Genomic DNA, 12,642 nt, shown 5'->3' on the forward strand with positions numbered 1-12,642 from the left:
TTTTCCACAAGAACCAACCTAGGTGACATTTCCAAAGTGGAATAGTTTGAAAACCCTGTCCCATTTCTCTAACAACAGCTCACCAAACTGAGGCCACTGAAAAACACGGCGTTTGTTTCCTTGCAGCAGGAATAGTAACACCCATGTGTTACGAGGATATATCCAACAGTAATTTTGTGATGCCTGAAAAAAGAGGCTGATTCACTATATGGTTATTTTCATTTGCTGACTCATTGGAGGACACTGGGCAGCATCATTTTTTAAAAAACTTCATAAAGGAGGGTTCAAAGGCATTAATTATAATGTCATTAGTGTACAAGAGGCAGTTCTGAGTGGTTAAGTGTGGCCAATTTTAACTTGTATACACCAGTGATCACTGCTGTAGTAAAATAAGAATATGTGTGGCTTTCTAGGAACATTATGGGTTTTAGCATCCTCCTGTAGCCATCAGCACAGGACATGTACCAGGGGAGCTGCGGTCCCTTCTGCCAGGGGACATGATGTAGACACTCATCAGACCACTCCATAGCTGGATTTTTTTTAAAAAAACCCTGTTATTATGAAGAATTGTTCATGTCTAGATGCACTTGTTAAATTAAAATGACCTGAAGAAAGAGAGGGTCCTAATTTTCCTTGAGTTTTACAGCACAAGCTCCCAGAAGGCCAGGCAGCGTCCTCTTCCTCACTGGCCACGTGCATATCATCCACCAATTTCTGCTGAATTTCAAGAGGACATTAAGGTGAAGTTACGGCACTGTTGAACCAATATAAAGGGCAAATCCTGCCAAAGAAGGTGGGGGCTTGTGCTCATGTCCATCCCTTTTTGTCCTCGCTCCTCTCTGCTCTGGTCCTACCCAGTCCTCTATTTCCTTGCAGCACCTTTAGCACTCACACCCGCCTGCCCTGAGCCCGTTCAACCCGTGGACCTGACAGAAAACTGTCTGTCTTTCTGCAAGGCAGGCGGAGGAGAGGGCAAAGAAAGCAGGGGGAGAGTTACAAATGGCACTGAGCCATTCGCTGGCTCAGGACGTGCCCTGTACGTTCATACAAACACAAGATTTCCTCCCATCTGTTTGTTTCAGTGCTTAACCGAAGTTTAAACTTCGGTTTAAACAGTGCAGTGCCTCTGCCTGCACTGACATTCCCCCCTGTTTAGTCACGCAGGGATGATGTGAGACCCACAACCGGCTGTCAGAATTCGGGAACCTCTGGCACAGCAGACGTCCGCCGCTCCCCTTCCCCGTGGCTCACTTTTTCCTACTGTGAAAGGGAGACGGTAATTACACGACCTGATTCATCGGTGCACATAAAGCTTTGTCTCTAAAGGAAGAGGGAAGCTGGGAGAGGACAATTTGCTCTCTACATCTCACTGCAGCAATTGTCACCTCTCAAATGGCCGATGGAGAGTTCAGCTCCTGCATCCGTGCACTGAATCTCCCCTCGGAGGCTGCTGGGTGTCCCCCTGCCCATCCACAGCCCAGGGGCTGGATGATGTTGCAGGATCCTGCTTTAGGTTGTATCATGGACATTTGGGCATTATCCTCTGATGAACCTAATGCTGATGCCTTCACCCTCTGTACCTGTGATCCATTCTTTTCTCTAATAATATTAAGCCTACAGAGTGAAATATCTGAGAGTATCTGACTTAAAAGATCATTTTTCAAAAGACTGAAGGCTCCACTCAAAGGAAATTCCCTGTCATTGCTATGCCAAAGTAATTATAGCCATACCACAAAAATTATCCCGCTATAACATCAGTATGAGCCTCCATCTGAAAAAATACGCTGAGATATCCTCCCAGGCAGCCAAAATCCTCTGGCAGCTCTGCCCCCAAGCCCCCGGGAGGACGGGCCCTGTTCCCAAAAGCCCTCGCCTCCCTCACCCGGTGATCTAGAGAGCAACCGGTCATCTCCCCCTGCCCGGTACGATTTTCCCCATCGAGTGTTGTACTCGACTCCTGCCTCCCTGCAGCCTCCGCGGCTCCTCCCAGGAAGTCGCAGCTGCAGCTGCAGCATTTCGGAACCGGGGAGCGAGCGGCATGTGTGCAAATGCAGCCTGCGCGGTTGTGCTGGACTTTCACAGCTTAAGGCAGCGTGGCCAAGCTTGATGTAAGTCAGTTTTTACCCCAAACCATCCCTTCTTGGAACTGCCTTGCGCCTCCATGTGCACGCTTGCTGGCTGCTGCATTCGTGCATTTTGGTGTCGCGCCCCACGGTGTGATGGGGTCAGGGGGCCCTTGTCCTCAAAGGCTTTTGGCTGCACAGCACTGTGGAGGTACTTGGCGAGCACCGGGACGGAGGAGACGTCCGGTGCCCGCTGGCTGGAGGGCAGGAGGTGGTGAGCAACAGGTCCCCGCGGTGACCTTTCCGCTGTCACCTCTGAAATCCTCAGCGCACTCGGTCCTGTGCACCCCGCCCCGGCGAGAGGTGCCCCTGGAGCGTTTGTACAGCACGGCCTGACGTGCCTGCCCAGGTGAGAGGCTCCCTGAGCCTTTCCCAGTGTTTTTGACTCTCTGGTGTCTGACCCCACTCCAAAATACTGCCCAGGGCTGGGGGGTGAGGCCAGAGCCCTCTGCCCTAGCCTGGGTCAGCAGCTCCCAACCCAGCTCTGTGCAGGAGCCGTGTGTCCAGCTCTTGTACCAGTTTTCTGTAATCCAGTGAAGCCTTTTTGGCTGCCACACTTGTCACCCAGAGGGTTAATCCCTTCATTCCAGCGCTCATTTGCTTTGCATCCCAAAGCAGCATCCCCCCACATCTCAGCACCCATCCCCAACATGCAGCTGTCCCGCCACAGGGACAAGGTGGGTATTTTGCAGCCCCCAGCAATATTTTGCTGTGGCTTCCTATTTTTCCATAATTGTGCTGTTTTTTTTCCCACCTGGCCAAAGAGCTATAAAACCCCACTGGTCTCAGCTGGCAGTTGCTTTGCCCTTGTGTTAGAAATAACACGAAATGCAAGCGATGGGGACACACATTCTTCGCATAAGGACAGAAGGTGCACCCAGCAGTACTGAGAACTTACCTGTGGGCTGGCCAGCTTCAAACACAGTATAATTTCTTTTTTGTCAGCTAGGTAAATTAATCCACAGTTGGTAAAAATAAAGGTGCACGCATCCTCCAAACTCACTGCTTTTGTCTCAAGTACCTAACAAAATATTTACTTATTTTAGCAGTTAGCAATGCTGTAACACAGTTGAGGGGACCTGCAGTGAAGGAATAGGCTGCATCTGGCAAATAAATTAATTTGGGGCCTTGAAGGAAAGTCAAACACCAAAATCCCTTTGGAGATGGAAGCTGGCATCTTGTTAATCAGAATAAAACCTGTGATTAAGCAGCCTTGGCAAGGCAACAACTGAGAGGTCGGAGATTCTCAAAAATAGCAGCACTCTCGCTTTGATTTTTTTTGTAACCTTAAGAACATGCAGGAAGAGGAAGGGACGGGTTTGTGCAGAGGAGGTTTGCCCAGTGCACATCCCTCAGGCCCCCTGTTTCACTTGCCAGTCCCAAGGGTCCGGGTGCCCGCGCAGCCCTGCCCAGGCACAGCCCCATCGGTGGGGAAGGTGAAGGTGCTGCAGGGGAGAAAGGGCAGAGGTGAGAGATACCTGGATCAATGAAACCAAACAAAAGCTGAGGTTGAATAACCAATTCCCAGAGAACACCCTCTCAGTGGTGTCTGTACCACTCTCCCAGTGCAGAGGAAAGTGGGGGTAACTTGGAACGGGAGGGAGAGGAGGGAGAGGCCATGGTTAACCTTATGATCCTGACTTTGTGTGTCATGGGCACAAAGTACAGTCCTGGCATTGTTTGCCATAGCAGTGACAACACACAGAGCAGCTCGCTCCCCGCTTTTCCTTGCTGTGGCAGAATAACCACAGCTTTAGGTCTGGACCTGCCTCGTCCCTGGGTACATGGAGCGTTTGCTTTGCCCCTGCAGCCGTGGAACGGTTATCTCACCCCTCCGCTTTGTGTCCGGGGGAAATGCAGGTCCGTGCCCGCAGCAGTGAGACAGCAGGAGCCGTGGCATGCTCAGGAGAGTGGGACCGTCTCTGCGTCACTTCTTGCTGGAGAGGAAGAGCAGCGCTGGATATAGCTCGTACTCCGGCAAGGTATTGAATGCCCAGCGTGACTGTTCCTGGCCGGTAGCCTGGTCCCGGGGGAGCTCACAGCTCAGGAGATGGACTGGGCAGCGGTGTTAAATGTTTCACCTCCAGCTAACTTTTATTTCCCAAGCCACAAATCCTTCTACTCCTACCAAAATCAGCACAGGCACTGGGTCTTGCTGACCATAATATCCATGAGCTTGTGCAGAAAGAGCAAAGCATGGGGCTGGTGGGGAGGAGTGGTGACTTCATCACTCTCTATAACTCCCTGGAGGGCAGTTCTAGCCAGGCGGGGATTGGTCTCTTCTCCCAGGCAGTCAGCAAGAGGACAAGGGGCCATGGGCTTCAACTCTGCCAGGGGAGATTTAGGCTGGATATTAGAAAGCAATTCTCTGCAGAGAGAGTGGTCAGGCATTGGAATGGCTGCCCAGGGAGGTGCTGGACTCGCCGTCCCTGGAGGTTTTTAAACTGAGACTGGACATGGCACTCAGTGCCATGATCTAGTAAACGGACTGGAGTTGGACCAAGGGTTGGACTCGATGATCTCTGAGGTCTTTTCCAACCCAGTCAATTCTGTGATTCTGTGACTCCCCCAGACCTGGGGACACAGCAACTTCTGCTCGCCCTTGGCCAGCTGCCGGCACCACGGGATGCACAGAGTCCAGCCGCTGCCCTCTGAAACACAGATAGCTCTGCCAGGTTTTTGCAAAGATCCCTAGAGAGGGCTGAAGCTGGATAAAAAAATCCAAAGACTTCAACGTAAAATATCTTTGGGGCACTTTTCAAATTGTGGTGCGGCCCTCTGGGAACGGCAGAGTTGAGCAGGTGAGTGGGGGTTACACCACAGCTGAGCCGGGAGAGGGGGCTGACCTGGAATCCCCCCAACAATCCTGGCAGAGCACAGACCCTGTCCCTTCACATCCCAGCTCTGCACCTCAGCTCTCAGCTGCTTTCACGTGCCCTCCTCATCCCTGTTCAAATGCATTTTATCTGCTGTGGTGACGATTGTTTTCTCAGCTCATTGCTTCAGAGAAACCCTCCTCATGTCCCCACACTGGCTGTTCTTGGTACATTGAGCACCATTTCTCTCTAGTTTCCAGTCCTTTTGCTGTCTAGTTGCCTTTTTCCTGCGCTGTCAAGTCATATAATTCTGCCTCTGCTGCTTTTCATCATCCTTGTGATAAATTCCCCATCGAGCACATCTGACTTTCTCCCCCTGTGCTTATCCGACTGGAAGGACGATTTTGCCCTCAATGTTTCCTACTGTCCTTCTTCCCACTCCCCCTAGCTGGGTTGCACATGGAAATTAGATATGTCAGGCGAACAGTGCCTTGGTACCTCCGTACATCCGACTGACCCGTGCGCTGTGCTCCCCTCTTGCCTGGCCCCAGCTGCTGTCTGGTTTTGCCATGAACTTCAGGTGCAGAAACCAGGGGTTTGTTTGGCTTCTAGAGCAACTCCTTTCACCAAGGGCTCCAGTAGGATCAAATAATACTCTTGCTACTCCTCTTGAGTAGTGTGGAATAGAAAGTTTTTTCTTCTAAGAAAAGGGTATATTTTGTGGTCTGTAGGAGGGTTCTTCCGATGGAGGACAAGGGAGGCGATGGAAGGCTGAGAGCTGGGGTCATTGGCCTGGCTGTTACAGCTTGGCTGAGCTCATTTGACCTCACAATTTATTCCAACTGAAAATGAGGTTTCAGGCATCACCAGCTCCCCAGCGAGTGTACTCACCCTTCTTTTGTCCATTTGTTTTCTCAATTCTTGTCGAAACTTGTAAATGAAACATCCTCCTCTGCTGGCTCTTGTCTGTTTGGTCTTTCATAAAAAGTGTTAGAAGCTTCTTCCAGAATCCACTGCATCAGCGTTACTGCTCTGAGCTCGGTCAGCAACCACCCGTGAAGCAATACTGAAGGTGTCACCTTCTCTTGGGAAAAATATACCTGGGGAGGCCACGTCCCCTTTGCATGTGACCCCATTGCCATTAGTAAAAGCTTCAAACTCACTTACTTTCTCTCTCTTTGCAGGCAAAAATGTCAAGGCCAGTGCAAGCTCGGAGGCTGGAGGGAATAGATAAGAATATCTGGTGAGTTAAGAGAATACCTGGTTTACCCTGGTGTTAGATGTGTTTAAGGCAGCCTGACACCAGATAGGCTCTGCTGCAGCCACACAGCACAGAGCAGCATGGTTTCCCTCAGCTACTTCACATTCGTTTAGGAAACACATCAGGGCAGGTTTGTCCTGGGAGGCTTTACCCTGGCTCAGCTCTGCACCTGCTGCTCGCACTTTGTGCTGTCTCAGGTGTCCCGCACCATCCTGTGGGAAGGCACCTTGGAGCACGTTGTGCCCCATCTGTCCTGTCCACCCGAATGAACCCAGCAGCACCCAAATCCCAGTTTGGCTTCAGTCTGGCATCTGCTTCAAGCCCAGCCTAAGGGGACTGCAGAGAGAGGCAGGTGATGGGATGCTGCAAATGCCATTCCCAACCTGCCAGGTACAGACATGGGGAAAACTGCGTGCTTGAAGAGGAGATTTAAATGGGCTTTCCCCAAAGCCTTGCTGTGCCTGGTTTCAAGCTACAAACTGCCTGTGAGTCGGCTCTTGTTTGAGCCAAGCGCTGAGTCCAGCCTGCCTTTCCCTCTTACACCTTCACAGGGTCTAGATGCTAAATTTTACAGAACTCATATGAGCTTGAAAACCAGAGACCTCTCCTGCCCGGTCTGGTCTGCCCAGCAGCGGCTTCGTCTGTGACCCAGACACCACAACGGCTGTTTCCTTCCAGTACAAATTACAACCACCCCCAGTGCAATCATGCCTCGTGCTTGTTTTAATTGAAGCGCGTCTGAAATGACCTGTGCTTGGTCCCATCCAGCTGTGAGCAGTGGGATGGCTCCACGGGAGGGACACCAACCTCGCTTATTCCAAAGGGACGCTGGCAAGCAGGGTGTGCTGCTCAGACCCACTGTAAATGCTTTTCTTTCTCTCCCTTTCTTTCCTCCAGGGTGGAGCTTGTCCAACTGGCTGCCACCTACTCCACGGTGGACCTGGGCCAGGGGTTTCCTGACTTTCCCCCCCCGGACTTTCTGACGGAGGCAGCTGTGAGAGCCCTCAGCGGGGAGAACCACATGCTGCACCAGTACACCCGTGCCTTCGTGCGTGGACAGACCCCCTTGTCGGCAATCCCCCCTCACTCCCCGTTAGCCTTGGCCACTTCAGGGCTCACTAGGCACGAATAAATGGGGCAACCCACATGAGGCAAAACACGCACCCAGCCTCAGCCCGTGCCCCCCGCACCCAGGGCTGTAACACCCTGATTTACCAGGGTGTTTCAAGCAGCTGGGTTGGAAGATGCCCTGCATGCTCAGTCACCCTTCCAAGGGCTCATCCATGATTTAGGAGGCTTCTGCAACCCAGTTCCCACCCCTCCTCTCACCCCACAGGGCCACCCACCTCTAGTGAAGGTCCTCGCTCAGTTTTTCGGGAAGCTGCTTGGACGAGACCTGGATCCTATGACCAATGTGATGGTGACTGTGGGGGCATACCAGGCGCTTTTCTACTGCTTCCAGGCTTTCATTGATGAAGGCGATGAGGTAACCCAAGATTTGGGCTTGTTGCACAGGCAGCCTTCCCCCAGGAGAGCCCTTCTTGGCTGTGGGTCTGCCAGCAGCTGCAGGCTGGCTTTTATTGTCCTTTTCCAAAGCAGAAAGGGTTTTATCCCCATTCTCCAGTATCTGAGCATCCAAAGGAAAAAATATCTGCTGCAGGGCATTGTCTCTTTTCTGCACGAGGCAAAATAACCCCTTTGTGCTGAGAGGTGGTGTTCTTCACTGCCCACAGGCCATGCAGATTCTTCACTACAGTAATTCAAGGATTAAAACTAGCTGTCCCTCCCATTGCTCTCTGCACCCGTCAGGGAAGGTCTGAGCAGGGCCAGGAGAGCCCTGACGTGTCCCTTTCTTCCAGGTGATAATCATTGAGCCCTTCTTCGACTGCTATGAGCCAATGGTGAAAATGGCTGGTGGTCTGCCCGTGTTTGTTCCACTGAGACCGGTGAGTGGGTGGGAGCAAAGCAGTTGAGGAGGAAAGAGGTGAATGGTAAGCAACACATAGAGGTAGCAAAGCAAGCCAAGACTCTCCTCTATTCTCTCTAGAAAGCTCCGAAAGATGGAAAATTGATGTCTAGTGCAGACTGGCAGCTGGACCCAGCTGAACTGGCTTCCAAATTCAGTGAACAGACAAAAGCCATCGTTCTGAACTCACCCAACAACCCCCTGGGCAAGGTAACACCTCTGGCTTTGCTGTGGCTGGCTCTGAAAGCAGCTGGGGTGCTCAGCTCATGCACACTGCGCCCTTGCTTCTTGTGGTTTTAAGCTTGTGCCAGCAGTGGCTTTGCCCCATTAGACCATTGCAGCCAGTTCCTGCCTGCCCCGATTTGGGAGGCGGTGCAGGCAGGGCTGCAGCCATTGCAGAGAGGCAGGGACATCTCTGCTCCGCTCCCTGCCCGCTGCAGGTGTACAGCCGCGGGGAGCTGGAGCTCATCGCAGACCTGTGTGTGAAGCACGACGTCCTGTGCATCAGCGATGAGGTGTACGAGTGGCTGGTGTACGACGGGAAGGAGCACATCCGCATCGGTACGGAGGACGGCTTGGCTGAGCTTGGGTGGCTCCTCCGGGTACAGCATCTTCAGGGAAGGAACTGGTGGTTTAACTGCGCTTTCCTGGAAATTACACGGGCTGCTTGCATGCACAGCTCTACTGGGCATGTCATTGTTCCAGGATGATGGTGCTTGGCACCTCTGGGAACCACTGGGGCTGGGTACATGTGTATGAAAACACTTAATTACAAAGAGATGCTCTTGAGAAACCTGGCTGCCTGCTTGGGATGTGCTTTGAGGCTCATCAGGGTGAAAGATGTGCCGTGAACACAGGTGTTCACCATGGGTTATGGTGGGCAAAGAGCTCTCACCATGTTATTAATATAGACCAGGAGCAAGGACACTGAGCTCTGCCATCAGCATTTCTCTCTTGTTTCATTGCCAGCCAGCTTGCGAGGGATGTGGGACCGCACGGTGACCATTGGGAGTGCTGGGAAAACCTTCAGTGCTACTGGATGGAAGGTGAATTCCCCTGTGTGGCGTCTTCTGTTCTCCCCATCCCCGTCCTTTCACTTCAGGGTAGGGGTCCCATTGCCACAGCGTGGCACTGGGGACACTCCTGCTGCACGCTTGGCTTTGAACCTCAGGGTCTGAAAGTACCAAAGCTGCTTTACGATAGCTCTGTTTTGAAAATACAATGAAGCCAGCACAGAAAAATAAAGGGGGCCCCAAGCAGGTACCCAGAAACTTCTCACTTTCCTCCTCCTCTCCTGACCACAGGTGGGCTGGACGGTGGGACCCAACCGGCTCCTGCAGCACGTCCGTACCGTGCACCAAAACTCTGTGTACCACTGTGCCACACTTGCCCAGGTAAGGCTGCAACTGGCTCTGCAATCCCCAAACCCCAAAAGCAGGGGTGAGAGAGGCTCCTTCTGCCCATGGCTGACCTGAAAGGTGCAGACAGGGTGATGTGCAGTGCCCTGGAGAGGCTCCTTCCCCTCTCCCTGCACTCACCCCATGACTGGGAGGAAGGGGAGAGTCCAACCTGCCTGCAGTATGTTCTTTATTTTGCATTGGCATATCCAAGGGGCATGTGGGGGGGCTGGAGGCAGAGAGCTTGGCTTGGTGCCATGAGAAATCCCCCCCTGCTCCCTCATCACCTGTGAATTACATCAGAGCGAAGTCTCCAGGTCTCAAGCAAGCCTTGACCATCTTACCACCAGGTTGCTCTCTCCTCGCAGGACGCCGTGGCTCAGGGTTTCCAGAGGGAGCTCGAGCTCTACGGGAAACCAGAAAGCTACTTCATCCAGCTTCCCACGGAGCTGCAGAAGAAGAGAGACTGGCTGGTGCAGAGCTTGGATGCTGTGGGGATGAAACCCATTGTCCCCGAGGGCACATACTTCTTGGTGGCAGACATCTCCCAGTTCAGTGAGTCTGTGTGGCTGCAGTTTTGCTCAAGCAGGGCTGAGGATGGGGGGGCAGCTCGGAGTGGTACCACCAGCAGGGACAGAAACCTGCATAAAGCACCACCAAAGCAGGATGGACAACAAACAGCGTGTTTCCCCTCTGAGCTCGCAGAGGCCGTGGGTTTGGGGCTTGGCTGAGGCAGACGGCAGCAGCCCCCACCTCCACACGGCTGTGCTTCTCCTGCAGAATCCGACGTCCCCGATGTCCCCGACTCCGATGAGCCCTACGACTCCAGATTTGCAAAGTGGATGGTCAAGAACAAGGTAAATGTATCTGCCTCTCTCTGCTGTGTTTGCCCCAGGTGTGCTTGTGCCCTCGTGGGATCCAGCAGCACAATCCCACTGCCGGGTCTGACAGATCACCTGGGGGTGCTCAGTGTGTCTGTCAGCAACTGAGCTCAGCTCTGGTAGGCTGAGCTCAGGCAGAGCGAGCAAACAGGGCACCAAGGGCATCTACGAGCCCATCCCTGAGACTTCCCAGCAGTAAGTGGAAGCTCCACGCATTTCCCCTTCCCAGGGACTCGCCACCATCCCGCTCTCCAGTTTCTACTGCGGGGCACACAAGAGCTACAGCCATTTCGTCCGGTTCTGCTTTGCAAAGGTGAGATACGTGGCAATGTAAAGGGAGTTGAGGGTGGGAGTAATAATCAGGGCTGGTTTAATGAGATAAATGCAAGAAGAAATGCATTAGAGCCTGAGTGGTGGCATTGCAGATGGTTGTGATGTTCCAGAATGAGAACGGGATTTTTCTGTAAACGATGACTGCAGTGAAGGGAAAGGGGATTCGGCTGGAAGCTGCTGATCAAACCTGTGGTATCTGTTTAGGAGGATGCTACACTGAAGGCAGCAAATGACATATTGCAAAAATGGAAACAGGAGAAAACCAGTCCCTGAGCACACTGGAGAGAAAGCCAGGGTCTCTTGGTCCTCACCTGCCATGACTGCTCTTCCTCCTCTTCCTTTGCTTGGCTACAAACTTTGATACATCCTTATTTTTGTTCTTTCAACTACATTTTCTGTCAGATGAATGGTTAAGGTCTGCCAGGCCCAGGGTCTGGGGGACACTTTTTGTCACTGTGAAACGGTTGCACTGTTCCTTGCAAAACACGAGTCTTCACATGTGCTGCCAGTACTTTATGTATCTTCTTACTATGTTTAAAGACTTGGCTAATCATTTCTGGGATACATCCAGGAAGACACAAGGTAAGGTTCACTCCTAGGCTCTTTTCCACCACCAAATTCTGAAAACGTGTTTCAGGACTTACTTTTAAGGCTGTTTGGGGGGTTATTGGCTTGTCTTGCTCCACATACCCACTCATGTACCCCAGAATACAGGCCAGCATTTCCACCAGCACCTACATTCCCCATGGGAACGTGCAGTATCACCACTCGTCAGTAGGTTGATTCTGATGATCCTGAAAATTATAAACGCAGCAAAATGCTATTTCCCATAATTAACAATTTTCCCTTTTCTTTTTTTCTGTACGTCTCTGGGGAAAGCGACTGCAGAATTGGTAACTGGCTCCCCCAAGAAAATAGGCTTTTGTGTAACACCCAGTTATTGCCAAACCTTCCCAGTGCACCCCAAACCATCCCTGGTGCTTCGTCAGGGGTCAGCAGCACTGCACAGGCTGCAAAGCAAAACCTTCAGGCCTTTGACAAACATAAGCAGTGGCTGGGGAGGAAGGACACGGTGGCCCAGGGGTGCTCCTGGCCCCGCAGCCTCCTGCCCGCCGGGCTGCTGGGTGGTAGGGCAACCTAAGCAGCGCTTTGAAAGTTAATTCTTGCATCACTCTCAATTTTAACCTGGATAGGAATGTAAACCTGCATCATCAGTCACGCAGGAGCTATGTGCAACGGAGTGTGCGATAAGTATTTATGGCTGTTAAATTATTAAAGAGTAATTATTGCAATTATTAAAGAGTGTCTCTGTAATGATTACAAGGCTAAGGCAGCCACCCGTGCAACATCTGCATTGCGTCCCACTGTGGTGGCTGCTCGTTCCACCCAGGCCAGCGAGCAGCAGCCCTGCAGGTTTTCTGTGTTGGGCTGCAGCTGGTGAGACCGATTTCCCTGGAGTGACAGCTGCACCGACCCGCAGGGGCGAGGGAGGGGGACAAACACCCACCTGCTGCCTTCACCCATGGGAGACACATCTGCTCTCACCTGCCTGCACAGCCTGGGTGGGTGAGGGTGCTGCTGAAGACTCTTTTGCACCCACGCATACGCCAAATACTGGGAAAGCTGCAACCACCGGAACAGATAAACAACCATGAGATTAAATATTTAGTATAAAGTGGAGCACCTCCCTTATGAAGAAAGGCTGAGGGAGCTGGGGCTCTTTAGTTTGGAGAAGAGGAGACTAAGGGGGGACCTCATTCATGTTTATAAATATATAAAGGGTGAGTGCCATGAGGATGGAGCCAGGCTCTTCTCGGTGGCAAACAATGATGGGACAAGGGGTAATGGGATCAAGCTGGAACACA

General features: G+C 52.2%; 1 protein-coding gene across 3 annotated transcripts; it reads left to right on the forward strand.

Annotated features, from left to right (window-relative positions):
* The first annotated feature begins 1,839 nt into the window (after window positions 1-1,839).
* On the forward strand, window positions 1,840-12,077 carry KYAT1 (kynurenine aminotransferase 1). Of its 3 annotated transcripts, none has more exons than XM_005513958.4 (14): window positions 1,840-2,108; window positions 3,984-4,105; window positions 6,124-6,182; window positions 7,098-7,248; window positions 7,537-7,686; window positions 8,060-8,146; window positions 8,248-8,376; window positions 8,607-8,727; window positions 9,136-9,212; window positions 9,471-9,560; window positions 9,932-10,118; window positions 10,344-10,420; window positions 10,674-10,757; window positions 10,982-12,077. In XM_005513958.4, the coding sequence occupies exons 2-14, from the start codon at window positions 4,022-4,024 to the stop codon at window positions 11,048-11,050; spliced, it is 1,365 nt and encodes a 454-aa protein (XP_005514015.2). In that variant the 5' UTR covers window positions 1,840-2,108; window positions 3,984-4,021; the 3' UTR covers window positions 11,051-12,077. The 3 variants fall into 3 exon arrangements, with proteins under 3 accessions (XP_005514015.2, XP_005514014.2, XP_064891356.1); XM_005513957.3 differs by lacking the exon at window positions 1,840-2,108 and adding an exon at window positions 3,798-3,880; XM_065035284.1 differs by lacking the exons at window positions 1,840-2,108; window positions 3,984-4,105 and adding an exon at window positions 4,858-4,924.
* Window positions 12,078-12,642: the final 565 nt, after the last annotated feature.

Source organism: Columba livia, chromosome 19 (assembly GCF_036013475.1).
Source record: "Columba livia isolate bColLiv1 breed racing homer chromosome 19, bColLiv1.pat.W.v2, whole genome shotgun sequence".
Taxonomy (NCBI): Eukaryota; Metazoa; Chordata; class Aves; order Columbiformes; family Columbidae; genus Columba; species Columba livia.

What these genes read in the sequence shown, in the direction of transcription:
- KYAT1 (XM_005513958.4), top strand. Translation starts at nt 4,022, where the DNA reads ATGCTCAGGAGAGTGGGACCGTCTCTGCGTCACTTCTTGCTGGAGAGG. An exon ending in ACCAGTACACCCGTGCCTTC is followed by an intron (nt 7,249 to 7,536) that starts GTGCGTGGACAG and finishes CTCACCCCACAG; the next exon opens with GGCCACCCACCTCTAGTGAA. An exon ending in GAAGGAGCACATCCGCATCG is followed by an intron (nt 8,728 to 9,135) that starts GTACGGAGGACG and finishes TTTCATTGCCAG; the next exon opens with CCAGCTTGCGAGGGATGTGG.